The 27,257-nt window shown below is 43.8% G+C and overlaps 1 protein-coding gene across 1 annotated transcript in view; it reads right to left on the bottom strand.

Annotated features, from left to right (window-relative positions):
* The window catches only part of EIF2S1 (eukaryotic translation initiation factor 2 subunit alpha), a 40,968-nt gene extending 14,295 nt beyond the window's left edge, over nucleotides 1-26,673 (bottom strand). The window contains exons 1-6 of the mRNA XM_018570917.1: nucleotides 26,425-26,673; nucleotides 15,851-15,930; nucleotides 14,369-14,520; nucleotides 14,144-14,250; nucleotides 6,849-6,946; nucleotides 5,431-5,574 (exon numbers count right to left, since the gene is read on the bottom strand). Of these exons, the coding sequence (XP_018426419.1) occupies nucleotides 5,431-5,574; nucleotides 6,849-6,946; nucleotides 14,144-14,250; nucleotides 14,369-14,520; nucleotides 15,851-15,930; nucleotides 26,425-26,665 (822 nt within the window). The 5' untranslated portion in view covers nucleotides 26,666-26,673. The remainder of the gene's footprint in view (nucleotides 1-5,430; nucleotides 5,575-6,848; nucleotides 6,947-14,143; nucleotides 14,251-14,368; nucleotides 14,521-15,850; nucleotides 15,931-26,424) is intronic.
* Between the last annotated feature and the right edge of the window lie 584 nt (nucleotides 26,674-27,257).

The raw sequence follows: 27,257 nt of genomic DNA, 5'->3' as shown, positions 1-27,257 counted from the left end.
GTGTGCCATTAGACAATAATGGCACTGCCAGCGTGATCAGCGGTGGTGTGCGATTCTGTGACCGCCCGGCCGGCCATCCATGCGGTTTTGTGCACGATTGCCGTGTGGTAACGGATCGCCCACTCCACTCACACAATGCCCCATGCATGCGTACATTCGCATGCAGATGATAGGGATTGGTTTTCATTTTTTGGATTTTATTTTACTTTTTTTTTGCTTTGTAATATTTTTTTTTAATCATGATTTTTATTTACATTATCACCTTTTTTTTCTTCTATTGTTATGTATTTACATTTGTATTATTTTTTCCAATTTTATGTTTACATTTTGAAGTGTTATATATTTGATTTTTTGGTGTTTGATTCTGCCCTGGATGGGTGAAACAAAAGTGCTCTGTTTTAAACTAAACTAAGTGATTAAATAAGAAGGCTGCGGCAATAAAGGACCAACAAAGGTCAAATCGTATATGTTTTCAATATATGCAGCGCCAACGAAAAATGGTGGATAAATTGAGTGAATGTGGTTAAGACAATATACCGCAAACAATAAAATGTACTGAAATTGTGTTAATCCGTGAATCAACCAAACTTAATAAAAATGTGGAAATATACAACAAATGTACATATCAAATAAATTGAAAAAGTTTTTTAAGACAAGTGCTGTGTACTTCTTTTTTCAAACACCATGGGAGCAATAAGGTGTTCCAAGTGTGGAAAGTTTATACATTCAAAGAGACAGAAAAATGTTCCGTGATAATTGTTGGGGATGCGGGCTAATGCTGTACGTCTCCCCTCGGGGTGTGTACTCACCACAATGTAGTGGCTGTAGTAAGCAGCCTGAAACGCTTTGAAGGAAACAGATTTTCCCGCAGCCGTGACGTCCTCGCCGTAACTCTCAACGGTCCCCAGCCAGCAGTCGGTTTGTCTCCAAAATCATAAGAAAAGAGCCTCTCATTGCGTAGCAATTTCAAAAAGGATTTTATTTGAATCAAGTAAAAGCAGGACAACGAAATCCAAAACAAATATTCCGATCGGCAGACAGGATACTCTGTAAACTCCTGTGTCTGGTGTAGCATAAAGTTAGGCCCGCCCCTACGCGTTTCGTCTTACTGACGTCCTCAGGGGTTTAGCAGGTCCTGACGAGGGGTTTAGGTCCTGCTAAACCCCTGAGGACGTCAGTAAGACGAAACGCGTAGGGGCGGGCCTAACTTTATGCTACACCAGACACAGGAGTTTACAGAGTATCCTGTCTGCCGATCGGAATATTTTTTTGGATTTAGTTGTCCTGCTTTTTCTTGAATCAAATAAAATCCTTTTTTAAATTGCTACGCAATGAGATGCTCTTTTTTTTTTATACGATTTGGGAGACAAACCGTCTGCTGGCTGGGGACCGTTGAGTTACGGCGAGGACGTCACGGCTGCGGGAAAATGTTTCCTTCAAAGCGTTTCAGGCTGCTTACTACAGCCACTACATTGTGGTGAGTACACACCCCGAGGGGAGACGTACGGCATTAGCCCGCATCCCCAACAATTATCACGGAACATTTTTCTGTCTCTTTGAATTTGTAAACTCTTTTTTTGAATTCATAAACTTTCCACACTTGGAACACCTTATTGCACCCATGGTGTTTGAAAAAAGTACACAGCACTTGTCTTAAAAAAACTCTCAATTTATTTGATATGTATATATGTACATTTGTTGTATATTTCCACATTTTTATTAAGTTTGATTGATTCACGGATTAAAACACAATTTCAGTACGTCATTTATTGTTTGTTTGCGGTAGATTGTCTTAACCACATTCACTCAATTTATCCACCATTTTTCGTTGGCGCTGCATATATTGAAAACATATTTTATTTTTTACTTTTTTTTAAAATTGACTTTATTGCTATCACACAACGGTAACAAGCTCTTGTGCGATAGCTTTTGGAGGTGACAGGAACCTGTCACCTCCATGGAGCAGAGTAGAGAACCGTTCTCTGCCTTGCTCTTGGACCTAATTTGCCGTAGTCACGGATTCCCCACAAGAGGTGGTGACCCAGAAAACTTCGGCAAAAAGGAAGCCCAGGTGCAGTCCGTTTAAAATCACTTGTACAAAACGGCTCCCACACTACATTTAGTCGTGCTAAATGTAGAAAAAAAAAACCTACTCCCCCGGTGCCAGAAACTGCCTGTCCCGGGGCATCGGGGCGATAGGAATTCCACACCCCTGGAGGACCTGTTGACTACACACCCTGGGCTAACTGCAGGTCCAGATGAGCACCCCAAGCACTAGTCTGTTGACTTTTCAACTGGGAAGGTCCAGAGAAGGCACTCAGAGGTTGGATTGCTGCCTCCACCACCAAAGCGACCATTTTGACCTTTGTTGGTAGGAGGATGAGCTTGTCCAGTGAGGAAGAGTCTTTGTCCCCAACCCCCAGTATGAATGTCTGGAGAAAGCTCATAGAGTTTTGCTCACTGAACCGCTGGAATGGCAGCTGCCATGAGACCCATCAGGGACATGGCCTTACAGATGGAAACTGGAATATTCAATTGGAGTTCTGCTGCCTTTGAAGAGATCTTGAGAATTATCTCCACAGGCAGAAACAGCTTGCCCTTAGTGGAATCCAGCACATAACCCAGGAATTGCTGGACCCGAGAAGGAACCAGGCATGGCTTCTCCCAATTTATCAAATACCCAAGGTTCTAAAGATGTGTTATAGTGGTTGAGAAATCCAAACTCAACTGATCTTCCAACTTTGAGAACAGGTGAAGATGGTCTAGGTAAGGAATATTAACCCCTTGATGTCTCAAGGGGGGAAAAGGGGGGTGAAGCCTCTGCCTGAACCTTGGTGAAGATATGGGAAGTGGAAACCAGGCCGCAAGGTAGATCTCTGAACTAAAAATTAAAGGTTTGACCCTTCCACAAAATGGCTAACCTTTGGTCGGATCAGATTGGTTGGGTTGTGCTGAAAACTCGAGGGAGGAGGTCCAGCGAACTCCCGATGAGTTTCTCCCACCAATTTGTGCACAAATTGATTTGGGGTTACATAAGCCCATTGTTTGTAGGAAGAGACCCAATCGTCCCTCTACCCGCCCCTGCAAGTCATTTGGCTTTACCGGATTGTCCAAGAGGGTTAAACACTGCCCTTGGACTTGGATCCCTGGCCTTGCCAGGTCCTTTTCTTTCAGACCTTGGAGGCCTCTGAGATCTTTGGGCACGGAAACGCCTCCAAGTGGTTTTCTCTCTCGACTGGAAAGACCTTCTTCGGTATGGTCAAGAACCTCCTCTAAGCCCAGGCAAAAATAGAAGGTCCCTCGTACAAGGGATACCACACAGGCACACTTGGAGGCAGAGTCACCAGGCCAGGTTAAGCCAAACTGCCCTGTGCACCGAATTTACTAGGGCAGCCGACTTAGCAGATATACTCACCGATTTCACAGAAGCATCAGCGATAAAAACCGGTTGGCTGGAAAAGCATGCATTAGGATTCCATGATTTTCTGCCTAGGTGTCCTCGCCTCCAAGTGGGACTGCAGCCATGTGAGCCAATACTCAAGGTTCCTGGCCACACAAGTGGATGCTAGAGCTGGCTTCAGATTAGCCTGGGAAGGCTCTCTAACAGTACATCCATCTTTTTGTCCTTAAAATGACACCGCCATCCTCAAAAAGTAGGGATGCACTGATACAAGCATCGGTATCGGCGGCGATACCAAGTATTTGCATGAGTACTCGATACAAAAAACAAATATTATAAAAAATGAATATAAAGCCAGGTATGCAGAATTGGATATGGCTGTGCCACACTATACAGTACAGTGTTCTGGAGTCTGGACATGTGCTCATTTATTTTCCCCACTATGGGGATTCAAGCCTTAGTTAGCAATGGCATGATAAATATTCATTTCATGTTCATGATATGAAGAAACTGACCTAAAATCATTATTTTGTATTTAGAAAAAATGTGACCTGCCCCTTTAAAGAAAAATAAATGGAATGGAATTAAAAATAAACAAATGGGTTATACAATTATGGGTATGCCGCTAGGGAAGTCAAATGGAGAAGGATTTGGGGGTCATTGTAGACCACAAACTGAAAGGTAGTTTGCAGTGCCAGGCTGCTGTAAACAAAGCCAGCAGGGTTTTGTCCTGTATTAAAAAGGGGATGTATTGCAGGGACAAGTCTATAATTTTGCCACTTTATAGATCATTGGTTCGACCTCATCTGGAGTACGCGGTCCAGTTCTGGTCACCAGTACTAAGAAAAGATGTCCTTGAGTTGGAAAAAGTCCAGCGGAGGGCAACCAAACTAATTAGGGGTATGGAGGACCAGAGCTACGAGACAAGGCTACTAAATTTAAACATGTTCACATTGGAGGTGAGGAGATTAAGGGGGGATATGATCTCCATGTACAAAATGTTCAATGGTGGTAGCAACATTAGCGATAAACTGTTTAAAATTAACTCCATTACAAAAACTAGAGGCCACCACCTAAAATTGGTGGAAAAAAAATTCCAGCACAAGGGGCGAAGGGGGTTCTTCACAGTAAGATCAGTTAGGGTCTGGAACTCACTGCCACAGGCGGTGATTTCAGCAAATAATGTGGAATTGTTCAAGAAACTTTTGGACGATTTCTTAAGGGACCGCAATATACAGGGGTACAGGTACTCCTAGAATGAGATCCTAATAGGTTGGACTTGATGGACTAATGTCTTTATTCAACCTCAAATACTATGTAATCGGTAATTGGTATCGGTGAGTACTTGAAAGAAAAAAAAAAAAAAGTATCGGTACTCGTACTCAAGTCTTAAAAAAGTGGTATCGGTGCATCCCTATCAAAAAGGATGATCAGTGAATCTGGAAACCTGAGAATAGGCTGCATCCAGGCAGCTTGTTCCAAGGTACAGCAGGATCCTCGCTAAAGGGAACCCTACGCTTAGACCCCTTAGAAAAGAAAGGCTTCATTTCAGGGTTAGCCCATTGCTTAGTAATGGCTTCAGAGAGCGAATCACAGACCAAAAAAAAAAAAACCACAAAAAATATTCTCCTCCACCAGACCTTTATACATCTGGTCATGAACAGACAGACATTTGAGATTATCCACATCCTCCAGCTTGTACCTGGAAGGTTTGGGAATACTGTCTTGTGAGGTCCGTCCTCCATGGGAATCTGCCTCACTAAAGCTCAGCCAAAGAATCATCATTCTCCTCCTCCGTTTCCGGGTCCCTAACCTCTGTTGATTGAACTAACAGAAGGTTAGGGAATGCGTGGCTTGTGGGCTCTCTCACTAGTTCCCAGTTGCATAGTCACATGGGATGTATATATTTACAGGCACTGAATATTCCCAGCTTTACCTTTTTAAATTGCTATAATGGAACATTTGGCATAAAGCAAAGGATTCTTCATTTACAAATATATGCATCACTGTAAATTTACAGAACACCATACCTCCATCTGGACATTAAAGACACCTCTTTTCTCCTCAATTCTCTCTTTGATTACAGACATTGCTTGATTGAGCACAGAAAGACCTTCAGTTCTTTCCAAAGTTGTTGTTGTCATCACATACCGAGGAGGAGCAATCAAATTTATCTTTAAAATGAATATCATTTAATTACACCATTATATAGTTTGACCACCTCATTTGCAATTCCCATTCAGGACTAAAACATCAACAGCTTCAAAATGTAAAAAGAATAGCAGTTCAGTACTACATGAAAACTAATCTATGCAACTATGTATAATTTGGGGTAGGGATGCATTAAGATATCGTTCACTGAAACGTATATAAAAAATTAAAACTTTATTACAAATATTTTCCAAATTTGGAAAAAAACCCAAGCCATTTTCGGTTTCGCCTGACTTTTTTTTATTTCGTTTTTCAAATTTCTATTTTGGTGCACCTCTAATTTGGGGCACTGGTACAGTGTCAAAATGCTAGATTTCACGGTTTAATCTGCTAAGAAAAAACAAAAAAAACACGCAACACAATTTTATTGTTCGCAACAGGACTGTGTATAATAGCCAATGTTGCAATGTTTTTAAAACTGCATAGCATTCTATGAAAAAACACATTAGAACAAAACCTTTGCTTATGCAAACTGAATACTAACATACACACATTAGAGCTGCAACTACTCATCAATGTAGTAGATTAAAATAGACGATGGAAAACGTTGTCAACGTTTTCCATCATCGATTAGTCAGCTATCGATTAGTTTAGCCTGCTCGCGGCTCCACACACCAGATGACTCGCCTCTCCGAGATCCCCGACTGCTGGCGATTGCAATGTACCATCAGCTATAGAGGAATACAAATCCCAGCAATAAATTATACACTGTATGTATATTGTATTGCTGGGATATGTTGTATTTCTCTATAGCTGGTGGTATAGTCTGCATTGCGCTGTATAATCATGCAGTGCAATGCAGAATACCACCACCTATAGAGGAATACAACAAATCCCAGCAATAATACAGCGCAAAACAGAATACCACCAGCTATAATGTACTATTGCTGGGATTTGTTGTATTCCTCTATAGCTGGTGGTATTCTGTAATGTGCTGTATAATGGCTGGGATTTGTAATCCTCTATAGCCGGTGCCATTCTGCATTTATTGCTGTATAATTTTACACTTTCCATTTCACTATATTGAACACACTTTTTTTTTTACTTCCACCGCTCCAAGCTTGCTCCCATGACGGACTACATGGGGGTCAAACACTGGAGCCATTTTTTTTTATCCGATTAAAAATAACTTAAAAATCGACTAATCGATTTTGAAAATAGTTAGCTGCAGCCCTAATACACGTTACATATGCATGACTAATTACAATGCAACACAACTTTACATAGACAGCCTTACCTTTATTGGCATATTTTCTGTTGAACAGCCAAGTCCCGCTCTTAATGCATCTTTAACTGCATCAATGCCTTCATACCCATAGCAAGCCACTTCAATATCTGAAAGCACAAAAAAAAGAAAACCTCATGAACACTGGACTAAAAGTCTGGAGTTTTCACAACTAGCTGTTTGGGTGATACAAAATCCATTAAGAGGATGTGGTTTACTCTAGAGCTTGTTAATAGACATCGTAAAGCCAGTCAAAGGTATACCATTTGTTTCTAGTTTAACTTGACCTAAAAGTGCCCTGTCCAAAAATCAGTCATATTTCATAATTACTGGTGTGATAAAAATTATGTTAACAAGGGGCTATACAAAATGTAGGAGAACCATTGTTGGTGTGGCAATACTGAAGGAAGGTCGAAGAAGAAAGGTCGAAGAAAAAGGAGGGTTTTTTTCCTTACCTTTTAAAATTTGTTTAAAAATATTTTATTTATAAAACTTTAAATTTTATTTATATTTTATTTTACTGTCGGGGGCTCTTGGGAAATATTGGTGGTCTAAACAAACCCCTGATATTTCCCTTTTAAAATAGAAAAAGAGAGTGAAAACAGAGTCCTCAATCTCTTTTCTGCAGCCCCTGTTAAAAATTAACAGGAAGCCTCTATATTGAGTGTTCCTGTTCATTCATAACTTGTCGATATAGTACGAGCTACTATGTACAAAATTATGAATGAACAGGAAGTGATGTAGATCACTTTCTATTCATAACTGGTACATTGTAAATAAGTGGACAAAGTATGAATTACTGTCAGCGATAAGCTGATCGCCGACTGCTTATAACGCTCTCCATCCTGACTCGCTGTCACAGGAGGCTGAGTGAGCGGTGCGGGAAGGAATGCTCGATCTCCTCTGACAGCTGACTTCCCCACACTGCTAGCCCGGCCTCCTGTGACTGCCGCCTCCACAGCACTGCTCTCCTAATCTGTCACAGGAGGCTAAGCGGGAGGAGAGCTCAGCCTCCTGTGACAGCACTGCCAGCTGTCTCTGCCCCCACATTGGCGCTCTCCTAATCTGTCACAGGAGCCTGATCGGCGCGGGAGGAGAGACGTCGGACAATCACAGCACTCTCCTCCCCTGCACCACTTGGTCTCCTTTGACAGTTTCTCTTCTCCCCGCTGGGATATAGAGCAACGCCCAATGGGGAGGAAAAGAAAGCAGAAATGCACCACTATTTCGGCCGAAAGATGGCATTCGGCATTCTGCCAAAAGTGCCATTTTCGGCCGATATGTATCGGCAGCCGAAATTTCTGTGCGTCCCTTTCTATATAAAATGGTAATTTTATGATACACAATATGAGTTATCAGAATAATAGTAGCCTGCTGTAAAGTAAAAATATGAATGCATTTAGGAAAATGAATGCATTTAGGAAAAACCCGACATAAAATGGTAGGGTCTCCTGGAAAATATCAAATGCTTTGAGAACTCTTACCTCCAAACCCTTTGATTAGTTATGCCATTCCTGTAAAAACCCTCTTCAGACAATTTGAAATAAGTTTTATCTGTGTGTCGACCAAAAGTACGCACAAACGCTAAGTCCCTGTTCACACCTGGGCATTTTGACGCTCAAAGCTAAGTGCAACAAAACTCTCAAACACAAGAAATCCCATTCATCTCTATGGTCCCCGTTCACACCTGTGTTTTGTGGCAAGATGTAAAACGGTCATCTCCTGCTCATTCTGAATCCACATGCTAGGTTTACCTCCAGGACACTGCAGCATGTTCACCCATATAAAACGCCCTCTCATCTCACTTCACGCACCCATCTGCTTCTCCTGACTTTACAGTTACATAGTATTTGAGGTTGAATAAAGATACATGGCCATCAAGTCCAACCTATTGTTTATGTGTATGGTCCTACTGATGTGTGCATATGCATAGGTCCCTGTGTGTTCTCATTCTTAAGAGTACTTGTAACCCTGCATATTACGGTCTGAGGAAATCGTCCAATTGCCTCTTGAATTATTCCACACTCTCAGCCGAAATCACAGCATGTGGCAGCGAATTCCAGACCTTGACCTAACTGAGAAGAAACCCCTTCGCCTTTATGTGGTGACCTCTCGTCCTTGTCATGGAGTTAATTGTAAAAAAGTTTGCTGCTAATGTTGCTATCCCCGGGAAACATTTTGTACATGATTATGTCACCCCTTAATTTCCTTACTTCCAATGAGAACATGTTTAGATTTAGTAGCCTGTTGTCATAGCTCAGGTCCTCCATCCACTTCATGAGTTTGGTTGCCCTCCTCTGGACTCTTTCCAGTTCAAAGGACATCCTGTCTGTTCACTGGTGCCAAAAACTGGACCGCATACTCCAGATGAGGCCGAACCAGTGATCAATAAAGTGGCACAATTATGGACTTGTCCCTGCAAAACATTCCACTCTTAAAACAGGACAGGACCCTACTTGCTTTGTTTACCGCAGCCTGACACAGAGCCATTATTCAGCCTGTGGTCTACAATGACCCCCAAATCTTTTTCCCTTTCGGACTTCCCTAGTGGAGCTCCCATTAGTGTGTAATCTGTTTCTTATTTTTAACCCCAAAGTGCACAACTTTACATTTATCAACATTGAACCTCATCTACCATGTATTTGCCCACTCCCCTATTTTATCCAGATGCCCCTGTAATGTTATAGTGTCTAATTCAGTGTCTATTACCCTCCCAATTTTGGTATCATCAGCAAACACTGAAACATGGCTGTTTACCCCCTCCCCAATATCGTTAATGAATAGGTTAAACAGCATGGGGCCCAGCACAGAACCCTGCTCATGACCTTAGCCCAATCTGAGGTGCCATCGATACTCTTTGTACCCGTTCCTGTAGCCAGTTTTCTATCCATGTACACACCATTTCGTCTATGCCCATGGATCTCAGCTTGTGCAATAAACATTTATGTGGTACTGTGTCAAATGCTTTAGAAAAGTCCAAATATACAACATCCACCTGCCTCCTTCCATCCAGATCTCTACTTACCGCTTCGTAAGAGGTTAGGTTAGTCTGACAGGAACTGTCTTTCCTAAATCCATACTGGTTGTCATTTACTATGCCATTATCCCGAACAAATTCTACTAAGTGGTGCTTTATCATGCCCTCTAACACTTCACAAACTACCGATGTAAGACTAACCAGTGTGTAGTTCCCCGGATGGCATCTGGACCCTTTTTTTGAAAATTGGGACTACCGTAGCCCTCCGCCAGTCGCTTGGCACTCTGCCAGTCATTAAGGAGTCTTTAAAATGATTAATAGTGGTCCCGTTATAACCTGGCTGAGTTCTTTAAGGACCTTGGGGTGTAGATAATCAGGTCCTAATGCTTTATTTGCATTAAGTAGTTTGAGTGTGTTGTATCTTGGTTTCTGTCAACCACTGGAATATTTTGAGATGAACTATGTGGGTTCTCAAGTAGAATAACCCCGTCTTTTTCCTGAGTGTATACTGGATGAGAAAAAAAAAAAAAAAAAAAAAAAAAAAAAAAAAAAGTATTCAACGCCTCAGCCCTCTCCCCGTCGTTTGTGACTAACTCCCCGTTATCATCCATTATTGGGCCTATCTGATGCTTCCTTACTCTTTTACTGTTTATGTACTGGTAAAAAATGTTGGGATTCTTTTTACTAACTGTGGCTATATGTTTTTCACACTCTATTTTAGCCACCCAAATTACTTTTTTACATCTTTTGTTACATTCTCTGTAATTATCAAAACGCCAATGCGGTCCCCTCCATCTAATTTTTTCTAAATGTCACCCTCTTGTCCTTGATGTGTTGCTTTACCGATCTATTTATCCATACAGGTTTGGTTTTTGATCTTATGATTTTGTTCCCCAATGGTATACACTTGGAAATAGCCTTTTGTAATGTGTTCTTAAAACATTCCCACTTCTATTCAGTGCTCAGTTTCTGAAAGAGGCTTTCCCCATTTGATTTCACACATGAGCAGGCGTAGCTTATCAAAGTTAGCCTTCCTGAAGTTTAGGGTTTTCGTCCGACCCGCTGACTTCCCTTTTCTATACCCAATATTGAAGGTAATCATAGTGATAACTGTTACCCAGTGTCTCCCCCAGTGCAATATCCTCAATTAACTCCGCATTAGAAATTAAATCTAGGATTGCATTTTTTCCTAGTTGGGACCTCCACCATCTGATCCATGAAGTTGCCTCGCAACATGTTCAGAAAACGGGCCACCTTTGTAGAATGGGATGTTCCATTAACCCAATTTATGTCTGGATAATTGAAGTCACCCATAACGATGACATTACCCTGCTTCCCAGCTGTTTCTATTTGGCATTCTATATCAAAGTTTTCTTCCGAGTAACCTAAATTCAACCTCTTCTAGTTTATTTGCTGCATCACACTCAATTTCTTAACCTAACCTCTTCTTTTGATCTAACTCAATAGACACATACTCCTACTCACTCTGATGGTAACATACTTGATCTTGTTTTCTCCTACCTATGTACTCGTTGCAACCTCACCAACACCCCTTTCCCCCTCTCCACAACCTTGTCAGTTTCACCCTCACCCTATCCCCAACCCTGAATCCACCTACACGGCACACTGTCACCACAGAGAAAGCGTTGCCACCTCGACCCTTCTCTTCTCCACTCTGCTACTGACTACCTCTGACAAAATCTCACTTCTGTCCTGCTGACCTGGCTACTTTGTTTAACAGCTCGATCTCATCCTCTACAGACATTTTGGCTCCCCTCATTACACTCAGACCACGTCCACTACAACCGTGGCAAACTGAAGTAACTAGACATCAAAAAAGACAAAGCCGCACTCTTGAGCGACTGTGGTGGAAAACTAGGTCTCTGCAAGACTTCACCCTGTACAAAGCTGCCCTCCTAAAATATAATTTCTCTCTCCATGCTGCCAAACTGACTTATTTTGTCACTCTAACACACTCTCATCCAAACCTCGTCAACTCTTTTCTACCTTCAAGTCTCTATGTTGTCCACCACCACCATCACTCACTGCCCAGGACGTTGCCATTCATTTCAAAAACAAAATAGATACAATTCGGGATCAGATCACCACTGTCCAATCACCTTCCCCTATGTACCAGACCCTCCATCACACTTGTTACTTTCCTCTTTTGACCCTGTCACCAGAGGTTACAAAGCTTCTCTCAGACACCCACCTCACCACTTGCCCCATGGACCCTGTTCCCTCAAAAACTACTTCGGACACCCTCTTGCTCTATCCTACACTCTTACTCACATTTTCAATCTTTCACTCTACAGGCATCTTTCCTTCCCCTCTGAAACATGCACTAGTCACCCCAATACCCAAAAAACCCTCACTGGACCCTACCATCCTGAATAATTTCAGACCTATCTCCTTACTCCCATTCACCTCTAAACTATTAGAGCACCTTAGTTACAACCGCCTTAGTCACCACCGCACTAAATAACCTTTTGGACCCGTTTCAGTCCGGCTTTCGCCCCATACACTTCACTGAAACCGCCCTCCTAAAACTCACCAATTACCTACTAACTGCTAAAAACAACGACCACTACTGTTGACTCTTGCCATTAGACCTTTCTGCTGCTTTTGACTGTTAACCACCCGCTGCTCCTCAAAAAAAACTCCTCACTTGGCCTACAAGACTCTGCTCTCTCATGTTTCTCCTCCTACCTAGCTATGCGCTCCTTTAGTGTCACCTACAAATTTAACCCCTCCCCTTCCCCTTTCTGTAGGAGTACCCCAAGGCTATGTCCTTGGACCCCTTCTCCATCTACCCTTCCTACCTTGGTCAGTTAATAACCTCACATGGCTTCCAATATATCTATGCCGATGACACTCAAAATGTATATATCTTTCCACTCCACATCTTACCCCCCTCAGTGTCCTTGCGTGTCAATAATCTACTAACCGACATATCAGTCTTGATGTCACAACACTTCTTAAAACTCAATCTTTCAAAAACTGAGCTCTTGATATTTCCTCCAGCCCGTGCACCTTGCCCCAACATTTCGGTTGAGATGGTTAACACGACTATGCATCCCTTCCCTCATCCCAAGGTCCTAGGTGTCATCCTTTGACTCGGACCTCACCCTTCTTCCCCACATCCAAATCCTGCAGTCTTCACCTTCGTAACATCGCCAAAATACGCCCCTTCCTCACCAATGAAACAGCAAAATTACTCATCCACTCCCTTGTTATATCTCGTCTTTACTACTGCAACTCCCTCCACATTAGCCTTCCACTACACAGGATATCCCCCTTCAGTCTATCATGAATGCAGCTGCTAGACTCATCCACCTGACCAACCGCTCAGTGTCTGCAACCCCCCTGTCAATCCCTACACTGGCTTCCACTCGCCAAGAGGATAAAATTCAAAATATTAAAAGTCTAAGTCACTTATAAAGCCATCCACAACTCTGCCCCTGGATACATCTCAAACCTTGTCTCAAAATATCACCCTAACCGTCCACTCCGCTCATGCCAAGACCTCCTGCTTTCCAGCCTATCACTCCGCTCATGCCAAGACCTCCTGCTTTCCAGCCTATCCCACCTCAACCTAATCACTGAACCACCACGTTCTCAAACAATTCATCCCCACACAGCTACCTCCTCATGTAGCACTTCTCCCTCCCTTTTGGATTGTAAGCCCTCAGGGGCAGGGCCCTCCTTACCACCTTTTCTTGAATTGTATTGTGATTGTAATGTCCTCCTTATATTGTAAAGCGCTGCGCAAACTGTTGGCACCAACAACAGGTGCTGCTAAAACACAGTTCCCCCTCAAACCCATGGTACACCCAGACAGGATCCACATTCATAATTGTCAACACCATTTTTCCAAAGAATAGCAAATATTTTGGCCATGTTATTTTAATTTTACCCAGCAAAAAAAACAATTAAACTTGGCTCTCACCCTATACTGACTGATAATTTACATTAAATACTTATTATAATCTGCATTCCCAAAGCTATCCAGAATTCTAAACACACAAAAAACAAAAACACCCCACCCAACAACCACCTTTGAGGAGTTGGAGTAGTCAGCAAGAGAGCAACACATGCAAGTGGGTGAGGTTTTCACTCCCTGACGTGTTCCTCCAAAATCTATCCTACTGCTGGCATGTTGTCATCAGAATGTTAAATTGGAGAAGAAAGAAAAAGAAAAAGAAAAAGATCCATAGGGAAGCAAAACCAGGTTTGAATTGTCTGGAGGTCAGTCCCAACAGCAAGTAGCACAAAGTAGAGATATGATATATGATCTCGCATAAACAAAGTTTCAGATTACTTCAGTTACCTGCTCTGATTTTCACAGCTTGTGGAGTAAGCCGTCTGTTAATATTATCAATGAGAACTCTTCTTTCCTTCTCTATTAAATCTAGTTCATCCAGAACTGATGGATCTCTGAGGGAAGAATACATGACACTTTATAATCAAAGCGGCTTTTAAAAAGAGCAGTCAATTTCAAAGTCTTAAAAAAAAACCCAGTCAGGCTTAGTAGATTCCAAAACACTGCACTTACGACACCGCATTTTTGAAGGCATCATAGGCTCCATATCCTGGCCTCTTGTATTTTTCATCAAATACCCAGGCAGTTCTTTGATATAAACTTTCTAGCTGTTCATCCTTTGTGTATTCCAAAACTTCAGCTACATGACGCAGAATACTGTAAACCTGTAGTAAAATTCAAACAAACAGTAAAATGCTCGAGCTGCATAATGAACATACCCAACAATCCTGGAACTTCCTGCACAAAAGGTACAATAATACATGAGATAAGGAACCGAATTATCTTTATAAACCATTAAGGTGCCCATACACCTTACGACCATCGCAAGACAAATATACATTATATGTGGGTGCACTTCGTAAGAAAGTATATTACGGACGTGGAAGAATAACAGCAAAAATGTCAAGTGTGTAATTTACGAACAGAAACTAAAGCTCAGTCATGAAGGGGTTAAACAATAATGTTAGAACAGATTAAGGCATGTGTGTCAACCTTACATACTACAAAATACAAACACACACAAAAAAAAAAGCCCAAACTTTAATCTCACCTTAATTCTTTTGTCTTCCCTGACCCCAATTCCTCATTTACATATGGGTGTATCACAGACTTGTTTTCCGCGTTCTCAAGAAAAGCTGTGCATTTAGCAAATTTTGCAACATGCATTCCATTTCCCCCCCCCCACGTTTGCTTGTCCATGTTTGGGGCGGGATTAATAGGAATGGCTCAGCAAGCGCGTTCCACATGAATTTCATGAACGTGCATTCAAGCGCACACGTGTGTTTGACACGTGTTAACGATACACTCATATGTGAACATGGGCTAATAACTCTCAATCAAACCCATTACTCATGCTGAATTTACCCTGCGAGAAACCCATGTACTGTAATGTTTGAGGCAAGCATCTCTGAATTTGGGCAGGCTTTGACAGCAGTGCATGAAGGGTTAATTGACATTAGGCATGAAAAAGTGGTCACAACCATATAGCTATGTGTATTTAAATGTCCGATTTTGGGGATGAAAAGGACAAACGAGTATCCAGGCCTGTTTCTGACTGAACGAAAAAAGGAGTCTGAGCACATAAGGAATCTGGCAAAAAAAAAACAAACAAATTGTATGGTTGTGTGAGCAGACAAGGTACTGAGTGACTGATAAGCAGGAAATTAAATATTTTGCCTGCTGCATTAATACCCCTGCATGGGAAATATTTATGTTGACTTTTTTTTAGAATGAAAAAATAAAATAAACTGGGTATAAGGCAGCCATATCAATTCCCAGGGGTGTGGACTGCTAGTTGCTGCTTTGTAGTTGAACCTCCAAAAACCTAGAGCACTCGTTACTTTTTTTTGTCTTCAGGTAAAAATCAAACGACCTCTAGGTCTGAACAAAATGAATCCAAGGAGACAATAGTCCAGGAATACAAACATGTCATTCAGCTTCTATGTACAGGATTACACATTTTAGTGGTTATAGATTAACAGTGTGTAGACATACAGTTTTAGACTTGGTGAATTTATCTTCACATTTTAACGCCTCCTCTGGTGACACTCTTCTTTTGGACAAATCTATATATCCTGGAATATCAAGCATATTATTAGTCAGACACTAAACTAAAGAAGAAGAAGATTACAGTTGTACAACATAACAGCTCATATACACACACACACCACACAGTATCTCACAGAAGTGAGTACACCCCTCACATTTTTTGCAAATATTTTATTATATCATTTCATGTGACGACACTGAAATTACACTTTGCTACAATGTAAAGTAGTGAGTGTACAGCTTGTATATCAGTGTACATTTGCTGTCCCCTCAAACAACTCACAGCCATAAGGCTGGGTTCACACCTGGGCGTTTCCTATGTGTACGTTTTACGCACGTTTTTTTCAGCAATACGCTCTAGCGTTTTTTGATCGACTAGAGGCGTCCAATGAAAAAGAATTCCTGAGACGCAGCATTTCCTTTTCCTGCTTCTTTGTATACAAAGAACCGTGTGTTGTGTGCAGTTTCTTTGTTACAGAGGAGAGTGTTCTTTGTGCAGTGATTATGGAGCTTGTGAAACGACGACGAACTGCAGCAGTCATTGCGGCTTATACGTTTGAGGAGAAGGAGACTGAGCAGGCGAAGGTTCTGGGTCCATCCAGTGATTGCGAACCGAGAACAAAGGGCAGTTTTGGACCATGTATGAAACCTTCCGTGGCCATGAGGAGAAATTATTTTCCTATACGCGCATGTCCATAAATAGGTTAGTACATATACAATGCGTATTGTTGTGTCCCACATAATAGTAGCATCATAGATTTTACTGGAAAAACAGAAGGGATAGCTGGTTAGAAAATAAAGCTAGCATCAAATCAGCCTGTCTTTCATGTATGTATATTGCTAGTATTGACCCCCAACTTTTATATGTTACAGTTTTGATGAGCTGCTCGGTATGATGCCGGTCCAGTTGGAGCACCAGGACACATTCATGAGACAGCATTCCTCCAGCCGAAAGATTGATCATAACTTTGCGGTAAGTTCACTAACACCACTCCTAGGTTTAATTATAGACCAATCAAAACATTGTAAGCAAGAAGCATAAAATGAGTTATCTGTACTTGTAAATGTGTGCTCTGTGCAATGGCTGTAGGTATGAAATTAGTTATTTATATGTAATTGTATAATATTGCTTCTGGGTGGTGCATGGGTATGCTTGAGAAGTGTGTGTGTGTGCATGGGTGTGACATGTTGAGGTGGATGTCGAATTGGTGGGGCTGGTATGGGGCAGTGCCATGTTGTGAAGAGCCATGCGTCCCGTATTTCCCTCCCTGATTAAAAGGCACCATATTCAGTTTCCCCTCCAAGCTGAGCAGGAAATGTGCTGAGTCGGAAAGCCTGGGGACAGGATGCGCCATAGAGTCAAGGACTTCAATGAGCCTGTCCTCCTCTCGTTCAGGCCTCTGTCTACGGGGCCTGAGAACTGAGAACTACGCATTTATTATTGGGAAAAATCGACTGCAAGATTATCCAGGAAACATGCTGTGCAATATGGGATGTCCTGCATGATGTGGTCATGTCCAAACCCACCAAGGAGGAGTGGATGCAAATGTAAGAAATTTTTGCCACGACATGCAATTTTCCAAACTGTGTGGGAGCCATAGACGGAAAACATATCCTTGTCCTAAAACCGATTGGGAGTGGCAGTAGATTTTTTAATAACATTTTTTTTTCTGTGGTCCTTTTTGCGGTATCTGATGCCAACTACCGTTTCCACTACATAGATGTGGGATCCTATGGCAGCAGCTCTGACTCGAGGTATTCGCCCATTCAGACTTTGGACTGAGGCTGCGTCACGGTGATCTGGACCTCACGGGGCACACCTCGCTGCCTGGTGCCGCTCATCCTGCAATGCCTTTCGTGTTTGTAGGAGACGAGGCATTTTCTCTGGGTGAGCATCTTATGAGGCCCTACTCAAGCCGTGGACTGAGCATGGAGAAGAGGGTCTTCAACTATAGGCTTACCCGAGCAAGCAGGGTGGAGTGTGCCTTTGGCATACTGTCAAATAAATGGCGCTTTCTGCACTCACCAATAAATCTAAAAATAGAAAACGCCATCTCCGCGGTGAAGGCAGCTTGTGCCCGTCACAATTTTGTGCGTCGCAGAGATGGATTTCCATTTGATGATTCATTGGTGCATTGCATGGAGAGTAGCCATTGTAGCGGCAGCCGTGGTACCACGCATGGTTCATCATTCGGGACCAATTTGCTGCATATTTCATGTTACTTGAGGGGGAGGTGTCATGGCAGATGCAAGCAATTCAATCTTGATTGCCCCCAAAAAATTAAAAACCATGCATGCTATGAAAACACTGTACGCATGTTACATGAAAATACACCACACGCATGTTACATGAAAATACACCACACGCATGTTACATGAACATGCTGCATGAAAATACAGCACACGTTACATGAACACTGTACGCATGTTACATGACAATACTGCATGCATGCTGCATGAAAACACCGCACACATGTCACATGAAAACACTGCTGACATGTACCTTTAGCTTCTTTAACTTGCTTGGTAAAACTCTCCCAATCAGGCCATGTATTTTTGCCAATTTCTTCCCATGCACGCTGCCCGATTCGCCGGTTCTTATAACCTGAATCCTTCATGTCATATATGCAGGGCTTCACCTGCACCAGGCGTATGAACGCCTCTGTATCGATCAGGCCACATGCTGCCGATTCCTCCATTTTGCTGCTTGCTTCTTGGTTGACCGAAAACTGAGTCTGCAGCCAGGCTGTGTGGTCTGTAGCCATGTGCGGAACACGCGTTATAGGCGCGCTTTTGATGACGAAAGCGAGCACTCATTTCAGCCCGTTCACGTCGAAGTCTATGGCCACTAACGCGCTACAAAATGGCCTAATACGCCCCAAAGAAGCTCCTGTACTTTTTTTCTGGCGTAGGCCGTTTTGTAGCGCGTTCAGACGGCCTGAAATACGCCCAGGTGTGAACCATACCCATAGGAAACAATGGGATTTCGGTGTTTGAGCGTTTTGCAGAGCTACGAACGTGCTACAAAACGCCCAGGTGTAAACCGGGCCTGAATGTCTAAACCGCTGGCAACAAAAGTTAGTACACCACTAAGGGCTAGTTCACACCAAGCGTGGAGCAGGTGCAGAGCAGTTGCAGACCGGATCAAAACTGCGTCCAATGTATTCCAATGGTATTTTTTGCTTCAGTTCACATCGCAGTGTGCAGTTCCAGAGAAGGTGAAAAAATCTGCAGCAAGCCCCATTTTACCTGCTCTGGAACGCATGCAAACACATCAAAAACACATGCAAATGCCTGGAACACACTGCAAGCCCATGTTAAACTAAAAAGTTTTTTTTTAACCAAAAATGACTCGGAACGCATCAAAAACGCGGCACAACCCACTGCACTGCGTGTGCAGAAACCTGAGCGGATGTGCTCTGCATTTGGTGTGAACAAGGCCTAAGTGAAAATGTCCAAATTAAGCCCAATTAGCCATTTTCCCTGCCTGGGGTCATGTGACTCGTTAGTTACAAGGTCTCAGGTGTGAATGGGGAGCAGGTGTGTTAAATTTGGCATCATCGCTCGCTCTCTCATACTGGTCACTGGAAGTTCAACATGGCACCTCATGGCAAAGAACTCTGAGGATCTGAAAAAAAGAATTGTTGCTCTACATAAAGATGGCCTAGGCTATAAGAAGATTGCCACGACCCCGAAACTGAGCTGCAGCACGGTGGCCAAGACCATACAGCGGTTTAACAGGACAGGTTCCACTCAGAACAGGCCTCGCCATGGTCGACCAAAGAAATTGAGTGCACATGCTCAGCGTCATATCCAGAGGTTGTCTTTGGGAAATAGACGTACGAGTGCTGCCAGCATTGCTGCAGAGGTTGAAGGGGTGGTGGGGGGTCAGCCTGTCAGTGCTCAGACCATACGCCGCACCAAATTGGTCTGCATGGCTGTCGTCCCAGAAGGAAGCCTCTTCTAAAGATAATGCACAAGAAAGCCCGCAAACAGTTTGTTGAAGACAAGCAGACTAAGGACATGGATTACTGGAACCCTGTCCTGTGGTCTGATGAGACCAAGATAAACTTATTTGGTTCAGATGGTGTCAAGCGTGTGGCGGCAACCAGGTGAGGAGTACAAAGACAAGTGTGTCTTGCCTACAGTCAAAGCATGGTGGTGGGAGTGTCATGGTCTGGGGCTGCATGAGTGCTGCCGCCACTGGGGAGCTACAGTTCATTGAGGGAACCATGAATGCCAACATGTACTATGACATACTGAAGCAGAGCATGATACCCTCTCTTCGGAGACTGGGGAGCCACAGGGCAGTATTCCAACATAACCCCAAGACGACCACTGCCTTGCTAAAGAAGCTGAGGGTAAAAGGTGATGGACTGGCCAAGCATGTCTCCAGACCTAAACCCTATTGAGCATCTGTGGAGCATCCTCAAACAGAAGGTGGAGGAGCGCAAGGTCTCGAAATCCCACCAGCTCCGTGATGTCATCATGGAGGAGTGGAAGAGGACTCAAATGGCAACCTGTGAAGCTCTGCTGAACTCCATGCCCAAGAGGGTTAAGGCAGTGCTGAAAAGTAATGGTGGCCACACAAAATAGACATTTTGGGCCCAATTTGGACATTTTCACTTAGGGGTGTACTCTATTTGTTGCCAGCGGTTTAGAGATTAATGGCTGTGTGTTATTTTGAGGGACAGCAAATGTACACAAATGGACAGCAAAGTGTCATTTCTTCAGTGACGTCACATGAAATATTTTAAAAAATGTGAGGGGTGTACTCACTTCTGTGAGATAGATTATATATCCTGTTCTAAAACACTCTACTAACAAAACAAATAGCCCATTAAAGACAAAAATAACAGAACCAGCTTTTCTACAATAGAAATTTCTCCTAGAGTATTTTTTTCTGCCTCCAGATGTCCTCTGGTGTTTGATGGCCAGCATCACTCAGCACACTACCTCCAGGCTACGACTGAACAGTGAAAGGAGCAGTGATGAGCTCATCTTTAAAAAGGTGACCATACACCTTACGATAATCATATGCGATCGACTTTTCGTATGACAATCGTAACGTGTGCATAAAGTGCCCGATCGATAGTACTGTACAATCGTACGACTTTTGGAAAACCAAGCATGTTTGAAAACTTTGGTCGATCGTACGATGTTCGCATGGTTGGTGGCGTTTCCGTCCGTCAAAAGTCGTACGATTAACACTGCGCATACGAAAATAATTGCGGTCAATTACCGCAAGTCGTCCAGGTGTTTTGTTTTTTTTAACTACCGCTGATTGAACCTTTCGATAAAGGTGCCCATACACCTTACGATTATCGGACGAAACTTTTCGCCCGATGATCGAACCGTCTTACTATTTTCGTACAACGGCCCCATCCTGCCCAGATTATCGAAAGGTTCAATCAGCGGTAGTTAAAAAAACTACCTGGACGACTTGCAGTAATTGACCGCAATTATTTTAGTTTGCGCATGCGCAGTGTTAATTGTACGACTTTTGACGGACGGAAACGCAACCAACCATGCGAACATCGTACAATCAACCAAAGTTTTCAAACATGCTTGACCGTCAAAAGTCGTACGATTGTACAGTACTATCTGTCGGGCACTCTATTCACACGTTACGATTGTCGTACAAAAAGTCGATCGCATACGATTACCGTACGATAATCGTAAGGTGTATGGGCACCTTTACACTCTCTCCTTTCTCAGTACATGAACAGATTTGCTTTGTGCTGCCGATTGCTCTTACAGTGCATTCCTGCTGCAAAGTGACCACAAGACGCTAAAACCAGATCAAATTCAGGTACTTACACTGCTTGTATCCAAAAATACATTTTAAGCAGAACTACAGGCGAAACTGTTTTAAACCCTTGCAGTGGGGCTACTCCGCACAAAGGTTAAAAAGGAGAACTATGGGGTTAAGGCTTTTCCCTATAGTTCTCCTTAGGGTAATGGGAGGACACAAACTAGCGGTCTCCCGTCACCCTAGGCTCAGTATACCGCGAGCTGTAGCTTGACTATTACATAGCCCAAGTTGTTAAAAATCACTCCTTGACTAATCTACACCTGGTATAAAAAGCAGCTATTTTTTTTTTTGAGCAATGCTCAAGTGAATAATATCCAAGATTCCACATGCCATTATAGTATCCACCAGAAGAGGCTTGAAGTAACCACTGGTATCTAGGTGTGTGCTGTATATTATACCCTCAAGGTACTTTAGCTTAGTAGCAAACTAAAGCAGCAAGTGCAAATCTACTGCTCAATGACCTCCAACAGTGTCCACTTGCATCCCCTCCTATAGCAAAAGGGGGCAATGAGATTCCCAATAGGTTTGCAGGAATTGTTTTGTGGAAATTTCTTGCAAGGGTTAAGTGCTTGTTTTAGTCTAGGTTCTATAAAATATAATATATACTCACCTGAACCTCAGTCACTTTGACGTACAGTATATGTGTTGCATACATCTGCAATTTGGAGATTTCCATTGCACAATACCCCTTTTAATTCTTAATAGTCTAAATTTACAGAACCATGTTTAGGTTCTTTGTGTGGCAAGTAATAGCTTTTGGACACACACACACACTTGCTACTAGAGTGGCAAAAGACAAACTCTAAATGCCAAATCAACACATCAAAAGCAACCTGGTATTAACGGTTTATATATTGCCCCAAATTGTATTCAAAAGAATTTCAGTTGTAACTTCCTTCTGCATGCAAAATACGTATCTATTGAACACATACTGTATGAATGCCGAAAGCTGTCTTTTTTTTTTATATTTTGGTAAATCTTTATTGGTCTTGCAGGGCTTTTGGAGCTAGCAGCATATAGCTACTCCAATTAGCTCTGAGCCCATACACTGTTTACTTCTCTTTTGTGCGTGTAATAAAAAACATGAGTTGATTATATGATAATGGTACTCCAAGACACACCTTCGAACATCAATACCCTGCCACTGCCGTTCTCTAGCAGGGGCCGGGTTAGTGGCAAACGAAGGAATGACCACCTCCTGAGTCCTGTGGAAGGTGGAAACCACCTTCGGCAAGAGCGCCAGGTCTGGTCGTAAAATAATCCGATCTACCAGGATGGTGCAGTAGTGGTCGGTAATGGAAAATGCCTGAATCTCGCTCGCTCTCCGTGCAGAAACCAACGCTACCAAGAGGGCCGTCTTTATCGTCAGATGCTGAATGGAACATCCCTCCAGGGGCTCGAAAGGCTGCTTGAGAAACCCTTGTAGCACCACCGAGAGATCCCAGTTTGGCACCACCTTACTCTTCTGGGGTTTCATTCTGCCTACTGCTCGCATAAATCTTTTGATGAGAGGCTCCTCCGCCAATCTAATGTCCACAAAATTAGACAGTGCAGAAACCTGCACTTTCAGAGTACTACAGGCAAGCCCTTTGTCCAAACCGCCCTGCAGGAAATCCAACACCAATGGGACTGTGGCCACCGCAGGCCTACCCTGACTGCTGTACCAGCTGGAAAACACTGTCCACACCTTCAAGTAGATCGCACATGTCACCGGCTTTCTACTGTGCAGCAGTGTAGCCACCACCTGTGCGGATAACCCTTTGTTCATTAACATCTCCCTCTCAGTAGCCACGCTGTTAAATTTAAAGCTTGTACCTGCGGGTGTCTCACCGGGCCCTGCATCAATAAATCCGCCGCTGGCGGAAGAAGCAGAGGCCCTGCCACACATAACTCCAGGAGGGTCATGAACCACGGCCGCTTCTGCCAACATGGCGCTATGAGAATTAACGTCATTCGTTCGCCCCTGAGCTTCCGAAGCACATTCGGGATTAACTGCAGTGGGGGAAATGCGTAACCTAGACTGAAGCTCCAGGGGTGTACCAAAGCGTCCATCCTTGGGCTCAGTCGTTCCTGGTGAGTGAAAAAATTGTTCCACCTGCTTGTTGTTGGCCGTTGCGAAGAGGTCTACCTCGGGACAGCCCCACAAGCTGGTGACCCATGCAAACGTTCCTGCGTTCAGAGACCACTCTGACCTGTGCAGCTCCGTCCTGCTGAGCGAATCTGCCAACTCGTTCAGGCTGCCCTTGATATGCCTCGCCGTCAGCGAGAGGAGGTTGTGCTCTGCCCAAGTTAGAATATTCGTCGCCAACTGCATGAGGCCGTGCGAACGCGTGCCCCCCTGCCTTTTTATGTAGGTCACTGCCGCGGCGTTGTCCGAGGCCACGGCCACATGGTGCCCGGCTAACTTTTCCCGGAACTGGCAGAGGGCTAGCTCTATCGCCTTTAGCTCTCTCCAGTTTGACGATTTGAGGCGGCCCCCCTGCTCCCAGGCTGCCTGCCAAATGGACTCCTGGCAGTGAGCACCCCAACCCCAGGCACTGGCATCCGTCGTGACCACAAGCGGTGTCGGCTGACACCAAAGTCTGCCGACTGAGAGGTTCCGACAATCCATCCACCACAGTAGTGAATGTTTGATTTCCTCTGTGATGCGGACCCCCTTGTCTAAGTCCTGTAGTCTACTTCCCCAAACCCTCAACAGCCAATTTTGTAACGGCCTTGAGTGGAATTGTGCCCAGGTAACAGCTGGGATGGTAGACGTCATGAGACCGACAATTCTCATTACCGAGCGGACTGAGGCTATTAGTACCACTTTGTTTAGAGGCTGCAGATTGAGAATCAGTCTGCATTTCCCCGAAGGCTTTATCATGGAGAAGATGTGCGGGTAAAACCCCGTTTGGACTCTTCCTTAATATCCAGAGTATCCCCTATGGCTTTCAACAGCTCATCTGTCTCACATGATGGAAAAAGGAATTTCGTAGCTGAACTGCTACGCAACTCCCCTTCCGACTCATCGTGATCCTGTTACTCATCCTGAGATCCCGAGGATTCACTGGGCGCTTGCTTGCTCACTGTGCTTTCTGCGTATCCCGTAGAGCTGCCTGCCCCCGAAGTACCTGGCAAACTAGTATCCACTAGTGTACTCACCAGGGTCTGGAGCGCCGACCTGAAAGACTGAAATGTATTAACCATTTCCTCTCTCATTGAGTCCAAAAGCCCCTTAAACATTCCGGCTGACTCTTTTGCAACTATTTTCTCTAAACAAACTTTGCACAAGGGTTTGGACCATGAAGCTGACATTTTTGCAAAGCAAGAGGCACACTTCTTCCCTTTTGGGCAAGAGCAACCTGCTTCAGCGAGGGGCTTGTCCTCCATGGCTCTGACCTGCGTAAGACAAAATTGATGCCATCAGCCAGTGCTCTGCCCGCATGCAAACCATGTTACACATAAGACTACCCAGCTTGTCCTGTAAACAGGCCCCCAATACAAGCCGGGTAAAGGAAGGGGAGAATCTTCAAAGCAAACTCGCCTACCTTAGCGCCCAGATCTGGAGTAGCCGCACCCAGCCCGGCATCTGTGGGCATCTTGCAGCCGACTACACTATCGGCCCTCTCCTGACGTCCCCACCGGCCGTATGTGGTCTTGGTCGGTTATGGTCAGTGTACAGCTGATGAGTGGAGCAACCCCCTTCACAGGACACTACTGCCCAGCTAATCGTGGCCGAGTGGCGTCTGCTGTCTATCGGAGCTCAGCAGCTCCTTATGTGTCTCCGGCGCGAGGCTACTTCCGAACCGGAAGTGGTGCACCGGAAGTGTGCGTCGCCGCATGCGACACACACTACAGGTGGCGCCGAAGAGTGACGTCACCCGCCACATTCCACAGTCTTTACCGACACCAGCAAGGGGCCAAGAGACGCTGCAGCCCTCCGCGCGAGGCCAACACCCCCACGCTGCCGAAGACTGCCACCGCTCCCCCTACCATCAGGTAAGTGCCCCCCATGCTGCCGAGGTATCCGGGAGCATGGCCCAAATGCTGGCCCACAGACCGCAAGCTGTACCACCTCAAATGCTGCCCCTGTTGTCGCCAGACTTCTGTCCACAACAGGTGCTCACGCACACTCCAGGTTATTACACCTTGCCACTGCTGCACACCAGGGGGGCCACCATCTGGTGCCTACTCACGTGCAGGGAGGATGGTTGCCTTCCCTGAGTGATGGAAGGGAACCTTGGCCAAGAATCGGGTGGGGGGTCCGATAGGGAATCCCTGTAGGCACTGAAGCAGGTACTCCTGGAGTAGGTCCCAATGCCTAACAGGGTAAGGCTCAGCCCTAAGGCAAACAAACATGAGCCCTAAAAAACAACAAACATTACGATGTCCCTGTGTAGCCGACGGAAACACAAAAAAAAAAAAAACTGACTTGGGATGGAAGGAGGAGTCTATTTATTTAATGTGGTTGATGCGTTTCCTGTTGCAGGCAGGTCGGAGCCTATATCTCGATGGCTGTCCTGGAAGATGACTGGTGAAAAAATGGAAGTGCCTCAAGTTAATGGTTACACTTAAAGCCTGATTTGAAATCACAGAAATGGTCAATAAATATTGTGCTAACAGCCTCCATTTTCAAATAAAACCATTTGTGTGGTATGTATGTCAAACTCTAAATGCCATGCATGACATGTCCTGATAAGGAAAGAAAAATCTATAGACATACCTTTGTCTTTATCAACTCTTATCACTACAACACACTCGTTCCTGCCAATGCGGATGAGTTTGTTTATGGATCGGATGCGCCTTCTTGAGAGTTCGCTAAGGAGGATCATGCCCTCTATGTTGTTATATTCTAATAGGCTGACATATGCTCCCATCTCAGCAATAGACCGGACATTAACCATGACCACATCATCTACTTCTGGAAACCTGTGCTGGTAAAATCGACAACTTAAACCAGGCATCCTGCAAAATAAAATATACACAGGTTAGCATGTTTTGGAAATGTATATAATTTAGGGATGATTGTGAATAATAAAGTAATATAGAATGGTCAGTGGCAAAAAATAAAAAGTAAGTAATAGACTTCCTCATTAGGCCTTGTTGTAAACTAGATTTGAGCACTATCTATTCTAACAAAGGCTTTGAGGCACTGTGTGTTAGGGCTTGTTTACACCAGCTCCAGACCAGATCTGGATGTGTGTGTATGCGAATATGGTCATGCACATTTTGTTGTGTGTATTTGATGCATTTTTTTTGTCTCAATTGGTTTTGCTTGTGTTTTGGAAGTGTTCCAGTGCATTCTGGTGCATTTGCATGCCTTTACATGAATAAATTCACCATGCTGTACTTTTTTAATAAAGCTGTCAAACTGAACACAATGGTGTTAACCAGCCTCATTTTTACCATTGGAATTACAGATTAAAATAAAAAAGGAGATGGTGTGAACAAGGGCTGAATGAGAGGAAGCTTAGTCTGACACTATAGTCGACTTTCAAACTGCTCAGAATAGCTTGAAATCTGCACAAAAAGGTCTTCACCAAAAGAAACCGCTAA

This window comes from Nanorana parkeri, unplaced genomic scaffold, assembly GCF_000935625.1.
Source record: "Nanorana parkeri isolate BGI_ZX_2015 unplaced genomic scaffold, ASM93562v1 scaffold1630, whole genome shotgun sequence".
Lineage (NCBI taxonomy): Eukaryota > Metazoa > Chordata > Amphibia > Anura > Dicroglossidae > Nanorana > Nanorana parkeri.
This window is presented reverse-complemented; position numbering and strand designations above follow the sequence as displayed.